General features: G+C 47.1%; 3 protein-coding genes across 7 annotated transcripts in view; 2 read left to right on the forward strand and 1 right to left on the reverse strand.

Moving 5' to 3' along the window:
* Positions 1 to 12,235, forward strand: part of QRICH1 (glutamine rich 1) — a 52,490-nt gene extending 40,255 nt beyond the window's left edge. For all 4 annotated transcript variants that reach the window (XM_039228005.1, XM_039228004.1, XM_039228003.1 and 1 more), the window contains 7 exons: positions 61 to 238; positions 890 to 1,044; positions 2,133 to 2,247; positions 8,821 to 8,929; positions 9,288 to 9,439; positions 9,760 to 9,850; positions 11,298 to 12,235. In XM_039228005.1, coding sequence (XP_039083936.1) covers positions 61 to 238; positions 890 to 1,044; positions 2,133 to 2,247; positions 8,821 to 8,929; positions 9,288 to 9,439; positions 9,760 to 9,850; positions 11,298 to 11,490 — 993 coding nt within the window. In that variant the 3' untranslated portion in view covers positions 11,491 to 12,235. The remainder of the gene's footprint in view (positions 1 to 60; positions 239 to 889; positions 1,045 to 2,132; positions 2,248 to 8,820; positions 8,930 to 9,287; positions 9,440 to 9,759; positions 9,851 to 11,297) is intronic.
* Positions 12,236 to 12,506: 271 nt separating this feature from the next.
* On the forward strand, positions 12,507 to 17,578 carry IMPDH2 (inosine monophosphate dehydrogenase 2). 2 transcript variants are annotated; one of them, XM_039228009.1, is made up of 15 exons: positions 12,507 to 12,683; positions 13,129 to 13,177; positions 13,395 to 13,496; positions 13,792 to 13,866; positions 14,183 to 14,389; positions 14,895 to 14,982; positions 15,057 to 15,256; positions 15,338 to 15,428; positions 15,521 to 15,616; positions 15,894 to 15,965; positions 16,622 to 16,765; positions 16,853 to 16,997; positions 17,096 to 17,239; positions 17,319 to 17,402; positions 17,502 to 17,578. In XM_039228009.1, the coding sequence occupies exons 1-15, from the start codon at positions 12,586 to 12,588 to the stop codon at positions 17,521 to 17,523; spliced, it is 1,617 nt and encodes a 538-aa protein (XP_039083940.1). In that variant the 5' UTR covers positions 12,507 to 12,585; the 3' UTR covers positions 17,524 to 17,578. The 2 variants fall into 2 exon arrangements, with proteins under 2 accessions (XP_039083940.1, XP_039083941.1); XM_039228010.1 differs by lacking the exon at positions 15,894 to 15,965 and having other exon boundaries at positions 12,509 to 12,683.
* A 575-nt stretch (positions 17,579 to 18,153) lies between these two features.
* Positions 18,154 to 19,649, reverse strand: NDUFAF3 (NADH:ubiquinone oxidoreductase complex assembly factor 3). The gene is made up of 5 exons (XM_039228011.1): positions 19,227 to 19,649; positions 18,919 to 19,111; positions 18,695 to 18,761; positions 18,501 to 18,601; positions 18,154 to 18,420 (listed from the first exon to the last, which is right to left on the reverse strand). Exons 1-5 carry the CDS (start codon positions 19,301 to 19,303, stop codon positions 18,304 to 18,306), a joined length of 555 nt encoding a protein of 184 aa, XP_039083942.1. The 5' UTR covers positions 19,304 to 19,649; the 3' UTR covers positions 18,154 to 18,303.
* Between the last annotated feature and the right edge of the window lie 502 nt (positions 19,650 to 20,151).

The following is a 20,151-nucleotide window of genomic DNA, read 5'->3' on the forward strand; positions in this document are numbered from 1 at the left end:
TTTGTGGAAGGGCCTGTTGGAAAACAGGATTGACACATTTTGATGGTTTCTCTCTCATAGGCTCAGACTGTCCAGGTTGCTGAAGTTGAACCACAGTCACAGCCACAGCCTTCTCCAGAACTTCTGCTTCCAAATTCTCTGAAACCAGAAGAAGGGCTTGAAGTATGGAAAAACTGGGCCCAGACCAAGAATGCTGAGCTAGAGAAGGATGCTCAGAACAGACTGGCACCCATTGGGAGTGAGTGTTTGTGAAGGAGAAGAGGGTGGAACTCTGTCTAAAATGCAGTGGTATGAAAGCAGCTGGAGGACAGAATGGCAGAAAAGTGGTGTTTTTTGGCTCTGGGTGTTAGGGATCACCATCTGAAATAGTATGTTAAATTCAAGACCAGCTACAAGCAGGCCTGACCTGCTGCCAATGAGCAGGATTTATGGTGTTTGCCTAAGACCAGGCATTTTTATACACCTGGATTTCTGGAGTCAACCTAGCAGATCTGGGCAAAATAAATTCTGGAAGGAGATAGGAACCAGTCAGTGAGTGTGCTTAAGGGCCTTTCTTAGCATTATGTTCATATTCTTCCTCATAAAGGTGGATTTTGGATTCTTTTTCCTTTTCTTTTGTCTCTTGGCCCTAATAATTTTGGGGGTATGTGAAGTGGGGAGGATTGTAGAAAGAAAAGCCTTGGTGTAAATAGGACATACAGGATTACTGTCCTAGTGGGCCATTTCTGACCTTAGATACAGGTGACCATTTCTGTCCTAGCACCCTGATGATCAGTGTCTTCTCTGAGTCCTCCTTCTGGAGATCAGAGCAACCTTTGAAGAGATTACTGTTGTTAAGAACCCCCTCCCCCTTTCACCTTTGGGGGGTCACCTTTGGCTTGTATTGCAGGGCGCCAACTGCTTCGATTCCAGGAAGATCTTATCTCTTCTGCTGTGGCTGAGTTGAATTATGGGCTCTGTCTAATGACACGAGAAGCTCGAAATGGAGAAGGTGAACCCTATGATCCAGATGTGCTCTACTATATTTTCCTGTGTATTCAAAAGGTAGGAAACAATTTCGTAGGATCATGTTTGAGCTGTTCCCATTGGGTATTTTCTGGTTACTCAAAATGACAAGCAAGTGATTATAGGGAAATTCTCTTTCAACTATATAATGAGTTTTTAAATGTACATTTTTTTTAAATTGCAAAAGACCTAACATGTTCACTTCAAAAAAATAAAATAGACATCATATATAATTCTGTCACCTAGAGAAAATTTTGCTAAAATATTTCGTATATTACAACTTTTTTTTTAATCAGAAAGGATTTATATATAACACTTTTCATTAACGTAAACATATGGTTTGCATAAAAGTAATTTATCCAAAACAAAGTCTGGTGCTAACATTCAGCTCATTTTCTCATTGTTCCTGCATTAACACATATAATTATGTGAGAGTCTAGCTAGAATATAACAGCCGTAGTTGGGTTTTCAGGATACCTAACATGAACTATAACAGGGAAGCTTGTTTTAGGACTGGCAGTTTAAGAGAGCAGAGGTGGATTTCTTAGTGCGTGAAAGCTCTTGTTGAGAAACCCACAGTATGGTGGGACCCACTTGCTGGTTGGGACTCACCCTGTTGCCTCAGCCTGAGAAAAGTTTGCCCCCTTGTTTGTTCCTCTTTCTTCCTAGTCACCCAGGACACTGAGTGAATGTTCTGTTTCATTCCATGCTCTCCCTAGTGCTGGAAGGCTGGTACAGTCATTTCCATTTACCAAGAAACTGAGCCCCAAAAGTTAAAATACTCACATGAGTTATTTAGCTTATAGTATAGCTAATAAGAGGCTGGCCTCAGAGCCTGCTTTATGTGTTTTTGCTACCACAAAACAATGCCTTGCCTGGGAGAAATAGCATTCACAAAATCTGCCCCTTTGACCCTACTCTCTATAGAGTGCTGTGAGAGTTACTTCATATGATCTGAAGTGTACTGTGGAAGTGTCACATGCTGGACATTTTTAACCTGTTGTGTTGGTTTGTTAAGGAAGCAGAAACAGGTAGGGAGAGGCAGTGATACTGGTAGCACAGTGTTTATACCCCCTGAAAGTTTTACTCAGGAGACTACCAACAACTTTTATTGTTTTTCTTTTTAGTATCTTTTTGAAAATGGAAGGGTTGATGACATTTTCTCCGATCTTTATTATGTTCGATTCACGGAGTGGCTACATGAAGTTCTGAAAGATGTTCAGCCCCGAGTCACTCCACTTGGTAAGAGTCTTCCTAGTCCTTGGATGTCTTTCCCATCTGGGTTTATAAAAGATCAGCTGTTAGTATGGCTGGCGATTACACAGCATGTGGGTGAGGAGGCTATAAATCCTTGGCACCAGCATCAACTTCTGTGCTCCTTGGCCTGATATGGAAGGGACACTGCACACCAGACAGAACCCACTGGTCCTAGTGTGGCCAGGATACCGGGGACATGCAGAACCTTGGGTTGTTACTCTTCTCTTTGTTTTAATTAAAATTTATTGGGACACCTGGTGGCTCAGCCGGTTAAGTGTCTGACTTCGACACAGGTCATGATCTTACAGTTCATGAGTACAAGCCCTGCGTTGGGCTCTGTGCTGACAGCTCAGAACCTGGAGCCTGCTTTGGATTCTGTGTCTCCGTCTCTGTTAGCCCCTCCCCTGCCCGCTCGCAGTCTGTCTGTCTCTCTTTCCCCCCCCTCTCTCTCAAAAATAAATAAAGCATTAAAAAAATTAAAATTTATTGATTAAAATTAGAATCATTGCAAAATTTAAGAATTATGAACTCTTTCCTGTAGGTTGCTCATGTTACATACTGCATTTTTCCCATATGTGTGAACATGTGTTCTACCTATATAGAACATAATTTTTGCTTTATCCATAAAACTCCTGAAAGAACAAGAGTCTTAACAATAGAATGTCTGAGGTATTTGGTTTTTTTTTTTTTAATTTTTATCTTTTTAGTGCACTTTTAGATTTACAGAAAAAATTAGGAGGTAGAGAATTTCCATATATTCCCTTGCACACACTTAACTCTGTTATTTAGTATCTTGTATTCATGTGATATATTTGTTAATAATTGATCAATCAATATTGACACCTTATTATTAACTAAAGTCCATAGTTTACATTAAGGTTCACTCCTGTTGTACATTCTGTGGGTTTCAACAAATGTATAATGACATGTATCTACGATCATACACAAGTTTCAGGGCCCTAACATCCTCTGTGCTCCACCTGTTTATTCCCTTCTTCCCCAGATCTCTGCAATCACTGGTCTTTTCACTGTCTCCATAGTTTTGCCTTTTCCAGAAGGTCACATAGGTGGAATAATTCAGAATGTAGCTATTTCAGATTCATTTCTTTCACTTAGCAATGTACATTTAATGTTCCTCTGTGTCTTTTTGTGGCTTACTAGCTCATTTATTTTTCCTGCCATGAGTAATATACCATTGTATGAATGTGCCACACAGTATTTATTTATACATTCACCTATCAGAGGACATCTTCGTTGCTTCCAAGTTTTGGCAATTATGAATAAAGCTGTTATAAACATTGTGTGTAGGTTTTTGGTGAAAGAATAGACAAATCAATTCAACAGAATAGAAAGCTCAGAAATAGTGTCAAACAAATATAACCAACTGGTCTTTAACAAAAGAGTAAAGGCAGTTCAGTGGAGAAAGAATAGTCATTTCAACAAATGGTGCTGGAACAACGGGACATCCTCATACCAAAAAATGAATCTAGATGCAGACCTTACACCTTCTACAGAATTAACTCAAAATGGGTCATAGACCTAAGTGTAAAACACAAAACTATAAAACTCGTAGAGGATAACGTAGGAGAAAATCTAGATCACCTTGGGTTTGATGGTAACTTTTTGGATATTCCACCAAAAAACACAATCCATGAAAGAAAATAGTTGATAAGTTGGACTTCATTAAAATTAAAAACTTACGCTCTGTTAAAGGCACTGTTAAAAGAATGAAAGACAAGCCACAAACTCGGAGAAAATCTTTGCAAAACACATACCTGATAAAGAACTGGTATCCAGAATATACAAAGAACTCTTAACACTTGACAAGAAAAAAACAACCTGAACCAAAAAAAGGGGTGGGGAGAAATCTGAACAGATTCCTCACCAAAGAAGATATACAGGTGGCAGATAAGTATATGAAGATGCTTATCATTAGGTATCATCAGGAAACTACAAATTAAAATGAGATACCACTGTACACATATTAGAATGGCTAAAATCACAAACAGTGGCAGCCCGAAATGCTGGCTAGGGAGCACAAGAATGCTCATTCATTGCTGGTGGGAATGCAGAATGGTACAATCCCTTTATAAGCATTTTGGCTTTTTTTTTTTTTTAAGTAAATATTTTCTGGGGTGCCTGGGTGCCTCAGTTGGTTAAGTGTCCAACTTTAGCTCAGGTCATGATCTCAAGGCTCATGGGTTCAAGCCCCATATCGGGCTCTCTGTTACCAGTGTGGAGCCCGCTTCAGTTCCTCTGTCCCCCTCTTCTCTGCCCTTCTCGCTCTCTCTCTCTCTCTCCCTCTTTCTCTCTCTCCCTCTCTCTCTCTGTCTCTCTCTCTCTCCCTCTCCCTCCCCCCCCTCTGTCCTCTCTCCCCTCTCTTCCCCCTCTTCCCCAAAAATAAACATTGGGGGCACCTGGGTGGCTCAGTGGGTTAAGCATCTGACCTCAGCCCCAGTCATGACTTCACTGCTCGTGGGTTCAAGCCCTGCATCAGGCTCTGTGCTGAGAGCTCAGAGCCCGGACCTGCTTCGGATTCTGTGTCTCCCTGTCTGTCTACTCCTCCCCTATTCTCTTTCTCTGTCTCTCAAAAATAAACAAACATTTTAAAAATAAACATTAAAAAAATATATTTTTTAAGTAAACATTTTCTTACCTTATGACCCATCAGTTAGTTGTCCTCCTTATAAATACCCAAATTAATTGAAAAGTTTATATTCACATGAATATCTGAGTTTTAATCCTGGCTTTGCCATTTGTTTTTTATCTTTATTTATTTTTACATTAAAAACATCTAAGGAATTTTAAAATTAAAAATAATTGAGATACAGTTGACATAAAGTGTAATATTAGTTTTAGGTATACAGTGTAGTGATATGTGTAGATTTTGCATAATGATCTAGTTTAGTTAACATCCATCACCACATAGTTACATGCTTAACTTTTAAAAATTTTTTTAAATTTTTTATTTTGAGAGAGAGTGCACACGAACTCGGTGGGCCCAGGCAGAGAGAGGAAAGAATCCCAAGCAGGCTCTGCACTGACAGAACAGCCAGGTACTAGGCTCGAACTCATAAATCATGAGATCATGACGTGACCTGAAGAGTTGGACACTTAACTGACTGAGCCACCCAGGCACCCCTAAAAAAAATTCTTCTTTAAACAAATATGTTTTCCATGCCTATTATGTGCCACGCAGCATTCCAGATGTAGATAATATAATGAAAAAAGTGGACCTTACAAGCTAATAGGGGGAGACCGTATATATAATTAAGTGGCTTGAAGAACCAAGCACAAGGGAATGGAAAGTGTTAAGGGCATTAGGAGGGAAGCTTTTCTGAGGGACTATCATTACAACAGAAACCAAATAAGTGAATCACTCTACATGATTTGCAAATTTTCAAGCCAAATATGGCTATGCAAAGCTTGCTTTTTTTTTTTTTTTTTTTAATAATTTTATTTTATTATTGAGAGACAGAGCATGAGCATGGGAGGGGTGGAGAGAGAGGGAGACCCAGAATCTGAAGCAGGCTCCAAGCTCTGAGCTGTCAACAGAGCCCAGTGCGGGGCTCGAACTCACAAATCACGATATCATGACCTGAGCCGAAGTTGGATGCTTAACCGACCAAGCCACCCAGGCGCCCAAAAGCTTGCTTTTTAAAAATTGGATTGCTGGGGCACCTGGGTGTCTCAGTCAGTTAAGCATCCGACTTTGGCTCAGGTCATGATATCGTGGTTTGTGAGTTCGAGCCCTGAATCGGGCTTTGTGCTGACAGCTCCTAGAGCCTGAAACCTGCTTCAGATTCTGGGTCTCCCTCTTTCTCTGCCCCTCCCCTCCTCACGCTCTCTCTCTCTTTCAAAAATAAATAAATGTTTTGAAAAATTAAAAAAAATAAAAATTGCATTGTGGACATGTTAAGCATATATAAAAAGTAAACAGACGCTCCCATGTAACTATTTTCTATGGCAAATCTTGTGTCATAGGTACACCACCTGTTTTTTCCCCTCCCATATTATTTTGAAGTAATTCCTAGATACTTTATTCATAAATATTATATTTAGTATGCTTGACATATAATGATGCCCTTACTATACTTGGAAAAAAAAAAAGATAATTCCATAATGTCCTAAAAATCTACACTTTGTTCAAATTTATAATGTCTCAAAAATGACTTTGTTTTATTTGAGTCAAGGTCCAAATAAGGTCCACACATTGAAAATGCTGGTATGTCTTTTAGTATTTTTAATTTTCCCCTTGATTTCCTTAATTCTTTTTTTTTTTTTTTTTGGTAATTTATTTACAGAAGAAAGCCTTTTAAATTGACAGTCTGATTACATTCTGATATTATAGTTAAGTATAGTTTTCGGTTTCCTATATTTACATAAGTGTAAATGTTGCAGATAAAGACTTCATTGATGGGTTTTGAATTTTGGGTTCTTTTTGGTAAGGTGACATCATAGATAGGGTTATATACTTCCATCTGATACCCATAATGTCTGGATCCATTAATTCATTAGGAGTTATAAACACTGGTATTCTGATATTATTTCTACTTCCATATTAGCTAAAATATAGAGCACAACTTTCCCTTGACCACTCTTTGAATGCCTAGCAGTATATAGGTAATGGATTTTATAGCAGAAGCAGCATAAGGGCTTGTTTCTCCTCCTTTGTTTAGCAGTTTTTATAGTAATGAGTTGGTTCACTGGTTTCATCCAGTGATGACCAGTTCACTTTTTAAAGAATCCTTGCAAACTAATGGATTTAAATATATTTAATATGGTTTACTCCATTGCAGTTAATCTTTTTTAATGTGCATATTGTTTCATCTTTGGCCATTTGGAGTCTCTTTAAATTGGCTTTTAAAAAGTTCTTTTGACATGGCCCCACTTCCTTGATTTCTGATTTTTCAAATATTCTATGCTCATCTTGTACAGTTTTTATTTTCTGTCTCAGTGTGGAATTGGTCAGGTCAGCATGGAACCTGGTTCCTTTTAGTGGTAGATGATGTTTTAAGTAGCATAGGGGTGTTCATTGGTCCTGGATTGGTCATTGTTTCTAGGCCTTTCAGTGGGCAGAACCAAAAAAAAATATGAAATTGGTCATTTTGATACATGCAGTTCAGATTCAGAACTGTAAGGCTTTTATATGATGTCTCTGCATCTCCCTTCTCCTATGCCAGGAGTCCTGGTTTTTAGACACTACTAAAGTTCACTTTAAGTTGTGTTAAGAAGTGGGTAGGGGTGCCTGAGTAGCTCAACTGGTGGAGTGTCTGACTTTGGCTCAGGTCCTGATTTCATGGTCTGTGGGTTCGTGACCTGCGTTGGGACCTGTACTGACAGCTCAGAGCCTGAAGCCTGCTTCGGATTCTGTGTTTCCCTCTCTCTCTGCCCCTTTCCCACTTACACTCTCTTTCTCTCTCTCAAAAATAAACATTAAAAAAAAAAAAGTGGGTTAAGCTAGGAGACGCCACCAGTTGGCAGAGTGAAGTGAACCCAAAGAAAATAGTCCATGCTAAGGTATATGTAGGACCACTTCTAGCTCTGGCCTTTCCCAAAGAGGGCTGTCTTGTGCCACTCATCTGCTTCAGATATGTTTGAGGGCAGGGAAGCTTATCTTACTGCTAATGGGCCACAAAATAGAAGAGTAACGGCAGCCTGAAAGATATGGGAGTGCACTTATGGACTTAGAGGACCAGCTTTGGCAAGAGCAGAGAAGAGGAGTGTGTTGGGCAGAATATTTCTTTACCTACTTCTGGGAGGTGGCATCCTTACTGCCTGCCTAGAGAATCCTGAAACTCCTGCAGGAGAATGCTGTTTCACCAGGGCCTCGGTGCCTGGCGCATAAACACTTGTACATTGACTGTTGAATGAACACATGATAGGGGCTTAGTGATCAACCCAAGTGTCATCTGCCATTGGTGTAGACCTGGCTGCACAGGGCTTTTCATCAAACATTGTCCTTTGCCCCTGCCCAGTTGTCAGTTTGCTTATGAACCAGCATCTTAAGGTACAACCTGCCCTGTGGGGGAACCCTAAAATATCTCTGAATATCATTCTCTCTTTTATCTAGACAGGGGATGAGAATGAGCCTGCTTTTTAGAGGTGGAAAATATGAGTAGTTTTGCAAGGACATACATACCAGTTGTTTGGGCCCTTCACACCTTTGAAAATATGATGAAAGCTCTATACCCTCTTTCTAGAGAAGTATGCATATATGCAGAGTTTGATTTATAGTTTTGGGGTTTTCACTATATTCTTTTGCCCAATTTTAATCTTGGATTAGAGGAAGAATTAATGTCAGGTAAGAATCCTATAGAGCAGTGGTTCTCAGGAACTTATTAGAAATGCACATTATTAGGTCCCAACCCAGAAACTTGGGTTGGGACCCAGGCATTTGTGTTTTAACAAGCTCCCAGGTGATTCTGCCGTTCCCTAGGGAGATTTTTCTGGTAAACTTATACTCCTATGTGGTCCTTGTGCCTCCCACTTCCCATCCTGCACCTCTGAGGGCCCTTCTGCCATCGTCTTGTTGTAGCAGTACTCTATTCCTCCTAGGCTATGTCCTGCCCAGCCACGTGACTGAGGAGATGCTGTGGGAGTGCAAGCAGCTCGGGGCTCACTCCCCTTCCACCCTGCTGACCACCCTCATGTTCTTTAACACCAAGTAAGTGTTCTAGAAGCTCCATGCTTAGCCACTGCTGGCATCTGCCCAGTGAAGAGGGTGAAAACTATCCAGATAGACATAGGAATTCCTGTGACACAGATTTGAGAGCCTTTAGGCTACTGAAAGCCTTCGACCCCATTTGGCTACATTTGTATGGTGACCAGTGAGGCAGACAGCTTTGCCAGACCCCTGCCATCAGTCTTGATGTGGTTCCTCCACTAGACAGTGTTTTTGGGTGTGGGCCTGCCCAGATACTGGGAGTGTGCGCATCGGCTCCTCCAAGACACTGATGGCAGAGGGTAAGTCATGGTCTCCTCCTGGCACCCTTCCCTTCGCCTTGCTTTCACTTGTGGTGCAGATACTTCCTGTTGAAGACAGTGGACCAGCACATGAAGCTGGCCTTCTCCAAGGTTTTGCGACAGACAAAGAAGAACCCCTCTAATCCTAAGGATAAAAGCACGAGTATTCGGTACCTGAAGGCACTTGGGATACACCAGACTGGCCAGAAAGGTAGGGGCTACAGAAACAGGTGCAATTTATCCTGCCCTGCTCTTGTGCCCGGGGGCTAGTGATTAGTGAGAAGGTTGGGATTTGCTGGACAAGAGTTCTCCATTCCCTTCTCCCCAGCCAGAAACTTCAAACTCTTCTAGAAGCAGAGATGCCCAAGAAATTATTGCTGCTTGTTCCTTTCATACTTTCCCTTCATGCCTCACACCCTTTTTCCTCTCAGTAAGTCTAGTTGGGATGGCTAGAAGCCTAAGGTTCCTAATCTGGGCCTGAACTAAAGCAGTCTGATTCCATGTCTCAGGTGCTGGGGGTGTGTTTTGTAGTTACAGATGACATGTATGCAGAGCAGACGGAAAATCCAGAGAATCCACTGAGATGTCCCATCAAGCTCTACGATTTCTACCTCTTTAAATGGTGAGGAAGCTTTATGGTGGCCGGGGGACTGTGTGTGTGTGCGTGTGTGCACTGTACCTGTGTACAAAGGCATTCTTTAGCCCCAAACCGAGAGTAAATACGCACTTCTGAAATAGAGAAGCAACCTTACTGCAGCATGTGGCATGACCAGCATTGTAATTTTATATGGTCCCCTGTCTTGGAGAAGGGAAGGAAGGTAAAGGGAGGAAAGTACAGAGAGGTGGTTTCCATCACAGAGCATAGCCTAACATCTTCCTGTCCTTGACCTTTGTCACTAGAAACAAAAACATCACAAAAAACCTTTGTCACAAAAAACATCAATCTAGAAGGCATTCGTTTCCTTTGCTTTTGTTCTCTTGCCCGTGCAGTTTCACATGTCATCTTTACAGCGTTGCTAGAATTATCTTTCTGTGTTCTAGATCTTAACATGTTACTTAGATTAAAACCTTCAGTGGTTTTAGTTTATTATATAGAGAAAGAGTAATCCTAATGTTGCCAGCAAGGCCTTTCATACACTTCCCTTGCTAATCTCATGTCCATGTAGCTCTTGACTCTCTAGCCATGGTGGCTTCTCTCCACTCAAGCACATCATGCTCTCCATACCCCCAGGCCTCAACATAGAAATTTTCCCTGTTGGGTAGGCCTCCCCCACCCCGCATTGGGCCCTCTATATTTGGCTAGTTGGCTCCTATCCATCCCTCTTCTCAAAGCAGCTTTATTAGGGTAGTATTTCCAGATTCCCTACCTTTTCTTTTGTGCTCTTTCCTTTGTAGCATTTATCACTGATTTTCATTTTGTGTGTATTTATGTAACTGTTTGTTGACTGTCTCTCTTAATCTATAAGCTCTATAAGATGGGGAGTCTTGAATTTTACTCATTTCTTGAACACCAGCTCCTAGTGAAGACCTGGCACACAGTGGCCCTTTGATAAATCTTGAGTGGATGGGTGAATGTTAACTGTTTAGATGGTGACATGTGCTAATAAGTATAGCAAAACATTGAAGGGATAGAGTGTGAGCCCAAGTAATAGTCCCCCAGCATCTTAGCCAAGCTGAGAAGGCAGATAGAGTGAATCCCTTAGGTAAAATTTAGGAATTGTCAATGGATTGGGTAGAGAAAAAAAACATGGGCAAAGACTTGGAGATGTAGGTGGTGAAATTGGTTCCAAGTGGGATGTAGTTGGACTCAAGTAGATGAACCCCTGCATCCTTAGGCATATGGTTAGTTAGAGATATGGGAAGTAGACTATTACTGGCATTTGCAGTAGCCCCAAAGGAAGTCCTAGAGATATGTATGTTGGCTGCATGGAATTCAGTAGCTATGACACCATACCTCCAAGAGCTGTTGTCTTCCCAACTTTTGCAGACAGCATCTGTCCAATAGATTCCAATGTGGGAGGGTTGAGACTATTGTGGTTTTACCCAGCTTTTACTGATATATTTTTCAGCCCCCAGAGTGTGAAAGGCCGGAATGACACCTTTTATCTGACGCCCGAGCCAGTGGTGGCCCCCAATAGCCCAATCTGGTACTCGGTCCAGCCTATCAGCAGAGAGCAGATGGGACAGATGCTGACTCGGATCCTGGTGATACGAGAAATTCAGGAGGCCATTGCAGTGGCCAACGCAAGCACCATGCACTGAGATGCCTAATCCATGGTGCAAGGGAGATGATCCAGGAAAAAAAATGGACAGACTTTCACACTAAAGAAGAGGCCTCCATTTTTTCTTTTTTTTTATTGGTGTAGTTATGAAGCCTTTCAGACTGCTTCTGTTTAAAATGTAAAAGGAAACTTTGCCTCCTGTGCGTCCCCGTAAATCTGCAGCAGATTCCTCAGCCCATGGGGTCGCTGGGTTTCCTGAATGCCAGATGTCCTAGAAAGTGGCTGGCTGGCTTTTTCTTTTTTGTCTGGGGCCTGGGGAAAGGGCTTGGACTGCTAGGAGAAATGTGGCCGTTCCCTTACTCCAGAAAGATGGAATTAGTGATGGATGGACCCTCCAGGGAATCTCCCCAGCTGGCTTCCACTCTTGACTGGCAGACGTCGCTGACCACAGGGGAGCCACGGTCTTTTTCTTTCTTCATGCTCAGACATAAACCTAGCATCCTAATGGAAGGAAAATGAGGGGAACTTCAATTATGGTTTATTAAAGACAATTTCTATTACACCCTCCTTTATGACAAGTGACATTTTAGATGTTAAAGTAAAAACTTTACCATGCCTTTTTTTTTTTTTTTTTTGGCCTAACATTGAGGCCTTAAACCTGAGGCTCCTGTGCCTGATGGAATTCTTGTAACATACACTTGTGTATCATATAAAGATACCACTCTGTTTCTCTTATGTATTCTTAATCTAGTTGTTTATTAAGAATGACAAGCACGTCTTTTCAACATGCTAGTGAACATCGCCTCTTTATTTGGGAGGATCCTGGCGGGCCAGTGGAAGCAAAGCTTTGCCTGCTAATTGAATGGGTCAAGGTCCTGCGGGAGGGGGCTGCCACGGGAACACCCAACTCTACAGCTACAAGCCCCAGGGCGTCCGAGGGCGTGCTGTGCGCATGCGCTCCATCGATAGCCCCGCCCGGGAGGCGCATAGGCTCCGCCTGCTCGCACTGCGTCCTGACGTCAGTGACGTACAGGGCGGAGTGACGATATCGGCGGGTTTATATTGGCGCGGCCCAGACGGCTGAGGCCTCTGCGGCGCGGTCTTCGGACACACGCGGCGTTGCCTGGCGCTGGCTATGGCCGACTACCTGATTAGCGGGGGCACGTCCTACGTGCCAGACGACGGGCTTACGGCACAGCAGCTGTTCAACTGCGGGGATGGCCTCACCTACAAGTGCGGGCCTACCAGGCTCACCTGGGCGAGGAGAGCGGTGGCGCGCTGCGGTGGGAGGCCGGGTGGGGTTTTCCACTGGACCGGCTTGGACTCGGGCTTGGGGGCAGGTTGCGGAAAGTCCCCCACCATCCCTGGGGTTCTGTTTGGTGTATCTAATGTGGGGCGGAATGGAGGAGGCATCTTGGCAGTGCTTGGGATTTCAGACCAGAAGCTCCATTCTGTCGGCACATGGAGTTGTCAGTGTGCCAGGGTCTCTGATGACAGCTAGGTGGCAGAAAAGGTCCCCTATTTACATCTCCACCTTGTGATTTTGTCTTCCCTTACTATGACACGGGCTAGGTCAGTGCCCTCTAGGCCCAAATGCCTTTGACATGATCTGTGGGGATGGAATCTTAAACTGCCCTAAACCTGAGCCTTACTCCCAATTCATTCCCCTTCCCCATAGTGACTTTCTTATTCTCCCCGGGTACATCGACTTCACTGCAGACCAGGTGGTGAGTATGGCCAGAAATTGGGTCCTGAACATCAAGTTTGGTAAGGTACTTCTTTGCCCTGGTCTCTCAGCTACCATACCAAATTGGGCTTGGGGGTGGATTCTATAGAATAGTCTGATTGGGATGCATGTCATGCAAGGCACCTGATTTATGGGACCTGCCACCACACTGAGGCATATGAGGTGTTTTCCCACATTACCTGGCTGTATCTCCTCAGGACCTGACTTCTGCTCTGACCAAAAAGATCACTCTGAAGACCCCACTGGTTTCCTCCCCCATGGACACAGTCACAGAGGCTGGCATGGCCATAGCAATGGCGGTGAGCATGACGGGGTGTAAGGACAGAAGCAGGGGCCTCACACTCTTCCCCAAAAGCATACAGAGTCATGCCACTTATTAAGTGTATTTTTGAGAGAACGAGTGGGGAAGGGGCAGAGACAGAGGGGTCATAAAATCCAAAGTGGGCTCCCTGCTGACAGCAGAGAGCTCTACACAGTGCTCAAACCTGTCAACCCGCGAGATCATGACCTGAGCTGAAGTCAGATGCTTCACCAGCTGAGCCACCCAGGCGCCCCTCTTTGTCACTTTTTCACAGTCTTCTGTTTATTGTGCAGCTTACAGGTGGTATTGGCTTCATCCACCACAACTGTACACCGGAATTCCAAGCCAACGAAGTTCGGAAAGTGAAGGTCAGAAGGGCAAGGATAGTGGTCAAGAACTCCTGGGAATCGCACTGAGGTGGAGTGGGGTGGGAGTGGGGAATGTATTCTCCTGATCTTTTTCCCCACTTTGGGGTTCAATTCCTGAGAATAGGAGATCCTTTGTCCTTAGGCAACAGAAGAGGACCAGGTGGACAGTACCTACAGCCCACCCATGTTTCCCGTCCCTGAGTTTGAGTTGTGATTTGGTTCTCTGGCACTGCCAGAGGGGGAAGTTTGCACAGACCCTGGGCTTCAGACTGGTAAAGGTGGTTCAGAAGTGTTTTTTTCTCGCCATCTCTTCCAGAAATATGAGCAGGGATTCATCACAGACCCTGTGGTCCTCAGCCCCAAGGATCGAGTGCGGGATGTGTTTGAAGCCAAAGCCCGGCATGGTTTCTGTGGTATCCCAATCACCGATACTGGACGGATGGGAAGCCGCCTGGTGGGCATCATTTCCTCAAGGGACATTGATTTTCTCAAGGAGGAGGAGCATAACCGGCTTTTGGAAGAGGTAGGTGCTATTGACTAAGCAAGGCCAAGCTCTAGTGGCCAAGGCTTAAGACGCTAGAATGGCATCATTTGCCTGAATGGCATCTCGGGGGGCCTCTGCAGTCCAGGAAAGATGAATGCCCAGCCAAGTTACTGATCCCTTCATGGGGTTCCTGGATCTCTTCCCCACCAGAGGCTCTCAAGGTACCCAAATGTTTGCTACCCCCAATGTGCAGGTCATGCTCAAGGATCAGTTTCAACCTCCTCTTCTAATGTTCTTGTCATTGTTCTGGCATGGCTCTTCTTTCTCCACTATGTAACAGGAGGCTCTGTGTACCATGTTCTTTCTACTGAATTTTCATTCCTGCCACTGTATTGCTGCACAGACTGTCGGGTTCACTTGAGGAGGGTAGTTTGGGCACAAATGTGTGATTGTGGTCATCTTTGGAACCTCCCTCTTGTATTAGGCCAGGGTCTGTTGGGAGGTCTGGTCTCTGGCCCTTTCTCACAGACCCTCTCACTGTTAGATCATGACAAAGAGGGAAGACTTGGTGGTAGCTCCTGCAGGCGTCACATTGAAGGAAGCAAATGAAATACTGCAGCGCAGCAAGAAAGGTGAGTGCTAGAGGTGGGAAGGGTTCTGGAACCAAAGACCAAGGTTCTGATTTATGTATTTGCCCTACTTCCAGGAAAGTTACCCATTGTAAATGAAGATGATGAACTGGTAGCCATCATTGCCCGGACAGACCTGAAGAAGAATCGGGATTACCCACTGGCCTCCAAAGATGCCAAGAAGCAGCTGCTATGTGGAGCAGCCATTGGCACTCATGAAGATGACAAGTATCGGCTGGACTTGCTAGCCCAGGCTGGTGTGGACGTAGTGGTTTTGGTGAGCTATTGCACAGGCAGGGTGGGGGGTGGTAGGGGCAGCTGTAATACCAGTCTCACTGGGACTTTCTCCCTGTCCCAGGACTCTTCCCAGGGAAACTCAATCTTCCAGATCAACATGATCAAGTACATCAAAGAGAAATACCCCAGTCTCCAAGTTATTGGAGGCAATGGTGAGGCAAGACTGGGCACTGAAGGATGTGGGGCAAGAGTAGGGGAGCTAAGCTCCCACTTAGACCTTCACACAAGCTTTTCCCTGTTGCAGTGGTCACAGCTGCTCAGGCCAAGAACCTCATTGATGCTGGCGTAGATGCCCTGCGGGTGGGCATGGGCAGTGGCTCCATCTGCATTACCCAGGAAGGTAGGAAATGCTTCACCAGGGCCCTCAGAGATCCTGGCTTCAGCAGGGCCCTTAGTCCCAGATGGCCTGGAGCCAAGCGTTCTTGCGAGAACTATATGGAGTCTTCCAATAGGGGCAGCCCCAGGGCCAGATGGGCCCCTTGGATGGGTGACATGCTGGAAGACGAGCTCATCATTCCTCACCTGCCACTCCCTCCCACTCCCAATCCTCGCCCAGCCTGGCCTCCTTGCTCCTGCTCTGCACCCTCTCTAAACTCTGGTCTGTTTGTTTTATTTAGTGGCTCCCAAGATCCCTCCAGACATAAAGTCCCACAGCCCCAAATGCCCTTCTACTGTCACGGGCTGCTATAGTAAGTCCAGCCCGGCCCACTGGCCCGGCCCAGCTGCCCACTGCCCGGCTGCTTGGTTGACTGTAGCTGTAGCTCCCGGGGTTTGTGGTGCTGATGGGTGGGCAGGGCAAACTGAATGACAGACCATGGTTTTGGGGGCTGCTGGAGAACACAGTTCCCTCCTCTTCCCGGGGTGCTCATAAGGCAGGACCTCCTTCCCCAGGTAGGCCCTAGTCTGCCCACAATGCGTACAGTAGGCACAGCTCATGGACCAGCAAAGCCACTCTTTGTTCCACATGACCACTGCCCTCATCTTGCCAGAGGTGCCAACGACGCAGGAAGGGGTGGGCCTCTGGGTTACTAACTGCACAGTGAACCCCTACCTCCACTTGATACCAGTTGGGTGGGGCTTTTCCCGGCTGCTGACTGCATGTGCCTGAAGCTGCCCTGGGCCATGCACACATGCACGCGCACATGCAGGATTGAGTGGAGGCCGTCACAGCTGTTTGTACTGTTCAAGGCAGATGGGGCAGCAGCCATCCCAGACATGACTCTTTCTTGGCCAAGCTGCAGTCTTGGTGCAGCTGTAGCTGAGAGCTCCTAGGTGCTGAGTTATGGCCACAGGGCCCCTTGTCTATCCCCATTAATTCCATCCACCCATCTATTCCTCTCAATAGTGCTGGCCTGCGGGAGGCCCCAAGCAACAGCAGTGTACAAGGTGTCAGAATATGCACGGCGCTTTGGTGTTCCTGTTATTGCTGATGGAGGAATCCAAAACGTGGGCCACATCGCGAAAGCCCTGGCCCTTGGGGCCTCCACAGGTGAGGCCCAGAACCTAGGGAGTCTGGTGGGATTCCTTCCCTAATGCCACTCAAGAGTCTGCCCCCAGCACTCCTCTCTCTCCATAGTTATGATGGGCTCCCTCCTGGCTGCTACTACTGAGGCCCCTGGCGAGTACTTCTTCTCCGATGGAATCCGGCTAAAGAAATATCGTGGTATGGGTTCTCTTGATGCTATGGACAAGCATCTCAGCAGCCAGAACCGATATTTCAGGTGGGACAGGAAGGTCGGTTATCCTGTGCTGACAGCCTTGTACTGACAGCCTAATCTATGTTTTGACCTTGCCTGTGTTGTTCTGCCTCTTCCTATAGTGAAGCTGACAAAATCAAGGTGGCTCAGGGGGTGTCTGGGGCTGTGCAGGACAAAGGGTCCATCCACAAATTTGTCCCCTACCTGATCGCTGGCATCCAGCACTCCTGCCAAGACATTGGTGCCAAGAGTCTGACCCAAGTCCGGTAAGCTTGGGAGCTGGAACATGGGTAGAGGGGCTGGTTGAGGGCCAGCTACTCACACCTGACATCTGTCCCTCTTCAGAGCCATGATGTATTCTGGAGAACTCAAGTTTGAGAAGAGAACATCTTCAGCTCAGGTGGAAGGTGGTGTCCACAGCCTCCATTCGTAAGTGACCGGCCCTTTTATACCCATCTAAGTTTGAGGCAGAGGTTTCTGCTGTGCCTTCCTCCTGCCCCACCTCACAGCTTGTTACTCTGCTTACAGGTATGAGAAGAGGCTTTTCTGAAAAAGGCATATGGCATACTCCCTTGGTTTTTCAATAAAAGTTTGGGGAAAAAAAAGCGGTGTCTTATCTTTGAGGTCGACAGCTGTGGCTCTGCAGCTGTCACTATCACAGATGCACACAAACACAACACTCCCATTTATGGGGAAAAAGCCTCAGATGCTAAGGTCAGGATACTTCTTGGATCTGGAAGGAAGAACTAGTTCTTGATTCAAAAAGTCCCTCCTGAGGCTGTTCACAAGATGAGTCTGGCCAGCTCTGGCTCATAAGAATGCAGTCTCACATTATGGCTGCTTAGGACAGGTCATGGAACAGTCCATGGGAGCTTTGGACTGGCACCCACAGGGCCTCCTGCTTGGCCACATGGGACTAGGTTGAGATCCACATATGTATTCCTTAACCTGAGTCTCCACAGGACCTTGGGGAGAAAGCACTGAGGTTCCCCTCAAATATGCACGTGAGCAAGTAGTTAAATTTGCAGTTTGGAACAGGTGCCTATATGCTTCCTACCTCTGAAGAGATAAGCAGCCTAGATAAAAAGGTGATCCCTTGTGTTTTTTTTTTTTGCAACCTATCCCCCCCAAAAGCCCAAAGAGCCAAGTAGCTCCTCACCAGCGGTACACTAGAACAAAATGGAAGATGTGGATTAAATTATTAACTTGTTGGCTAGAAAGACAAGTGTTACAATGCCAAAGGGGTGGGGCTAGTGAAAGGGCTGGAAACCCCTGCGCACTGCAAAAGCGCCACTGCCCTCCTGGACAGGTTAGGTCAGTTCCTGGCGGCTCATTCTGCAGGTTGTGCCAAAGTTGTGAGCACAGTCCCTCCAGGTGGAGGGATAAGGGCGGCTCCTGTCACTCGGCCTTCATGACACAGGAAGTTGAAAGTGGCACAGGCATTGGGCTGCAAAGAGAAAGCCTGCATCAGCTTGGCTAGGGATAAGCCCTGGGCCCTGCTCAGCACTCCCAAGTGGCAGGACTTACCGTGTCCTGCACTTCCACGGCGATGCCCCGCTGCCTCATGGCTTGCATCACCTGGGGTTGCAGCCGTTCAGTTCGGTCTCCGGTGCCCACCACAACAATCTCTAGGGAAAGAGCCATGATTAAGCAACGGCGGGTCGGTTGGGAGGCTAGAGCGGGGTGGTTTGCTGGGGCTGGAAGCACCTCAACCGTCCTACCTATTCTCGGCTCCAGCAACCAGAAGAGAGAGAAGCTTTCTTCGGTGATGTCCTGGTGAGTTCCTACCTGTGTTGGGAGGAGGCAAATTACGTACAAGTTTGCGCAGTTTTCCCCACAGAGCCCTTACCTGCTCCACAAAGGGGCAACGGAAAAGCCAAGTTTGTCAGGGACAGAATCAGGGGACAGGGCTGGGACTCTGGCCCTCTACTTCCTCACTGCTCACGTTCCACTGCACCACCGAGTGCGGGAGCAGCGCGCAGGGCCCAAACACACGATTGCCGTTGACCATGAAGCCGCGGTTGCTGTAGCTGTCGATATACATGAATTGCGGGGACTCGCGTTGCAGCAGAGAGATGTGCGTCCGCTGATACAGCTCATCGTCAGCTGGCGTGAGCCGATGCCCTCGCCTTGGGGTCCTGCAGAGGGGTATGCTCAGGTTCTAGGGCGCCGGGTGGGGGGGGGGGTGGAGGCGGGGCCGGGATCGCTGGCCGTGGGGGGCGGGAGAATCGGGGACGCTGGGTCCGGGCTCACCACAGCAGCTCTGCGGGGTTACAGCGCAGGGCGGCTCGAGCTCGGCACAGGCCGCGAAGGGCGAACGAGGCGACCATGGCGGACCCGCGTGGAAGGAGGCCTGAGCTAGGTCAGAGTCGTGGCGAAGTTCTCCGCAGCGCCCTGACAGCGCCCCCCTGTGTCTCGGAGGGCACCGCGCAGGTCGGCTGCCCCAGCGCGGGATTTTGAGGGAGCCGGCCGGTGACAACTGTCCCAGGAGGGCCCGTCCCCTTGCGCGGCTCTGGTGTCTGCACCTGCCGCCCGCCCCGCCCCAGGCCCCCACAGACCGTCCTGGGGGAGCCAGACACCTGGTGGCATGGCCGGCCTCAGAGCGCTGCCTGGGCCCCCGCCGCCGCTTGGTTCCCGGCCCTCAGACATTAACGTAGGGCTCCCGGGGCTTGAGGCGGGGCTTCGGCGCACCTGGCCGAGTCCCGCACACCTGGCCTGGGCGTGGGGCCAGCATCCAAGCCCCTAATCCCAGGCTTTGGGGCGTCGGGTTCCGAGGGCGGAGCGGCCAGCTCAGGTTTCCCCCGCTCTTCTGAGAATCACGCCCCTCCCCAACCGTCACCCGCGCGACCGTTGGCGTCGTCGCCGCGCGTCTCCCGGGGCGTGGCCGCGCGTGGATTGGCTTCTCGGGAGCGCGAGGGGGCGTGGCTGATTGGTTTCGCCTTAAAATGGCTCCAAATCTGCGGACCCACCAAGCGGAAGGGGACGCCGTGGTAGGGTGATTGTAGCTGTTCGGGTGGGACCCATCGGGCCGAACGGGACCAGATATTGAACTAGACAGCTGCTGGAGCATCGCCCTGTCGTCGCTCACTCTGCTCGCGGCCCAAGAATTCCCCGACTCCCCCGTCTTGAGCCGAATCAGAGGGCCTACTGGCGCGAGAGTCGCTGGCGCCCGCGCGGG

The sequence above is a fragment of the Hyaena hyaena genome, unplaced genomic scaffold (assembly GCF_003009895.1).
Source record: "Hyaena hyaena isolate Hyena2069 unplaced genomic scaffold, ASM300989v1 scaffold_30, whole genome shotgun sequence".
Taxonomy (NCBI): Eukaryota; Metazoa; Chordata; class Mammalia; order Carnivora; family Hyaenidae; genus Hyaena; species Hyaena hyaena.

What these genes read in the sequence shown, in the direction of transcription:
- IMPDH2 (XM_039228009.1), top strand. Translation starts at nt 12,586, where the DNA reads ATGGCCGACTACCTGATTAGCGGGGGCACGTCCTACGTGCCAGACGAC. An exon ending in GGCCCTTGGGGCCTCCACAG is followed by an intron (nt 16,766 to 16,852) that starts GTGAGGCCCAGA and finishes CTCTCTCCATAG; the next exon opens with TTATGATGGGCTCCCTCCTG. An exon ending in AGCCAGAACCGATATTTCAG is followed by an intron (nt 16,998 to 17,095) that starts GTGGGACAGGAA and finishes CTCTTCCTATAG; the next exon opens with TGAAGCTGACAAAATCAAGG.
- NDUFAF3 (XM_039228011.1), bottom strand. Translation starts at nt 19,303, where the DNA reads ATGGTCGCCTCGTTCGCCCTTCGCGGCCTGTGCCGAGCTCGAGCCGCC. An exon ending in ACTCGGTGGTGCAGTGGAAC is followed by an intron (nt 18,762 to 18,918) that starts GTGAGCAGTGAG and finishes CTCCCAACACAG; the next exon opens with GTAGGAACTCACCAGGACAT. An exon ending in GTTGCTGGAGCCGAGAATAG is followed by an intron (nt 18,602 to 18,694) that starts GTAGGACGGTTG and finishes CTCTTTCCCTAG; the next exon opens with AGATTGTTGTGGTGGGCACC.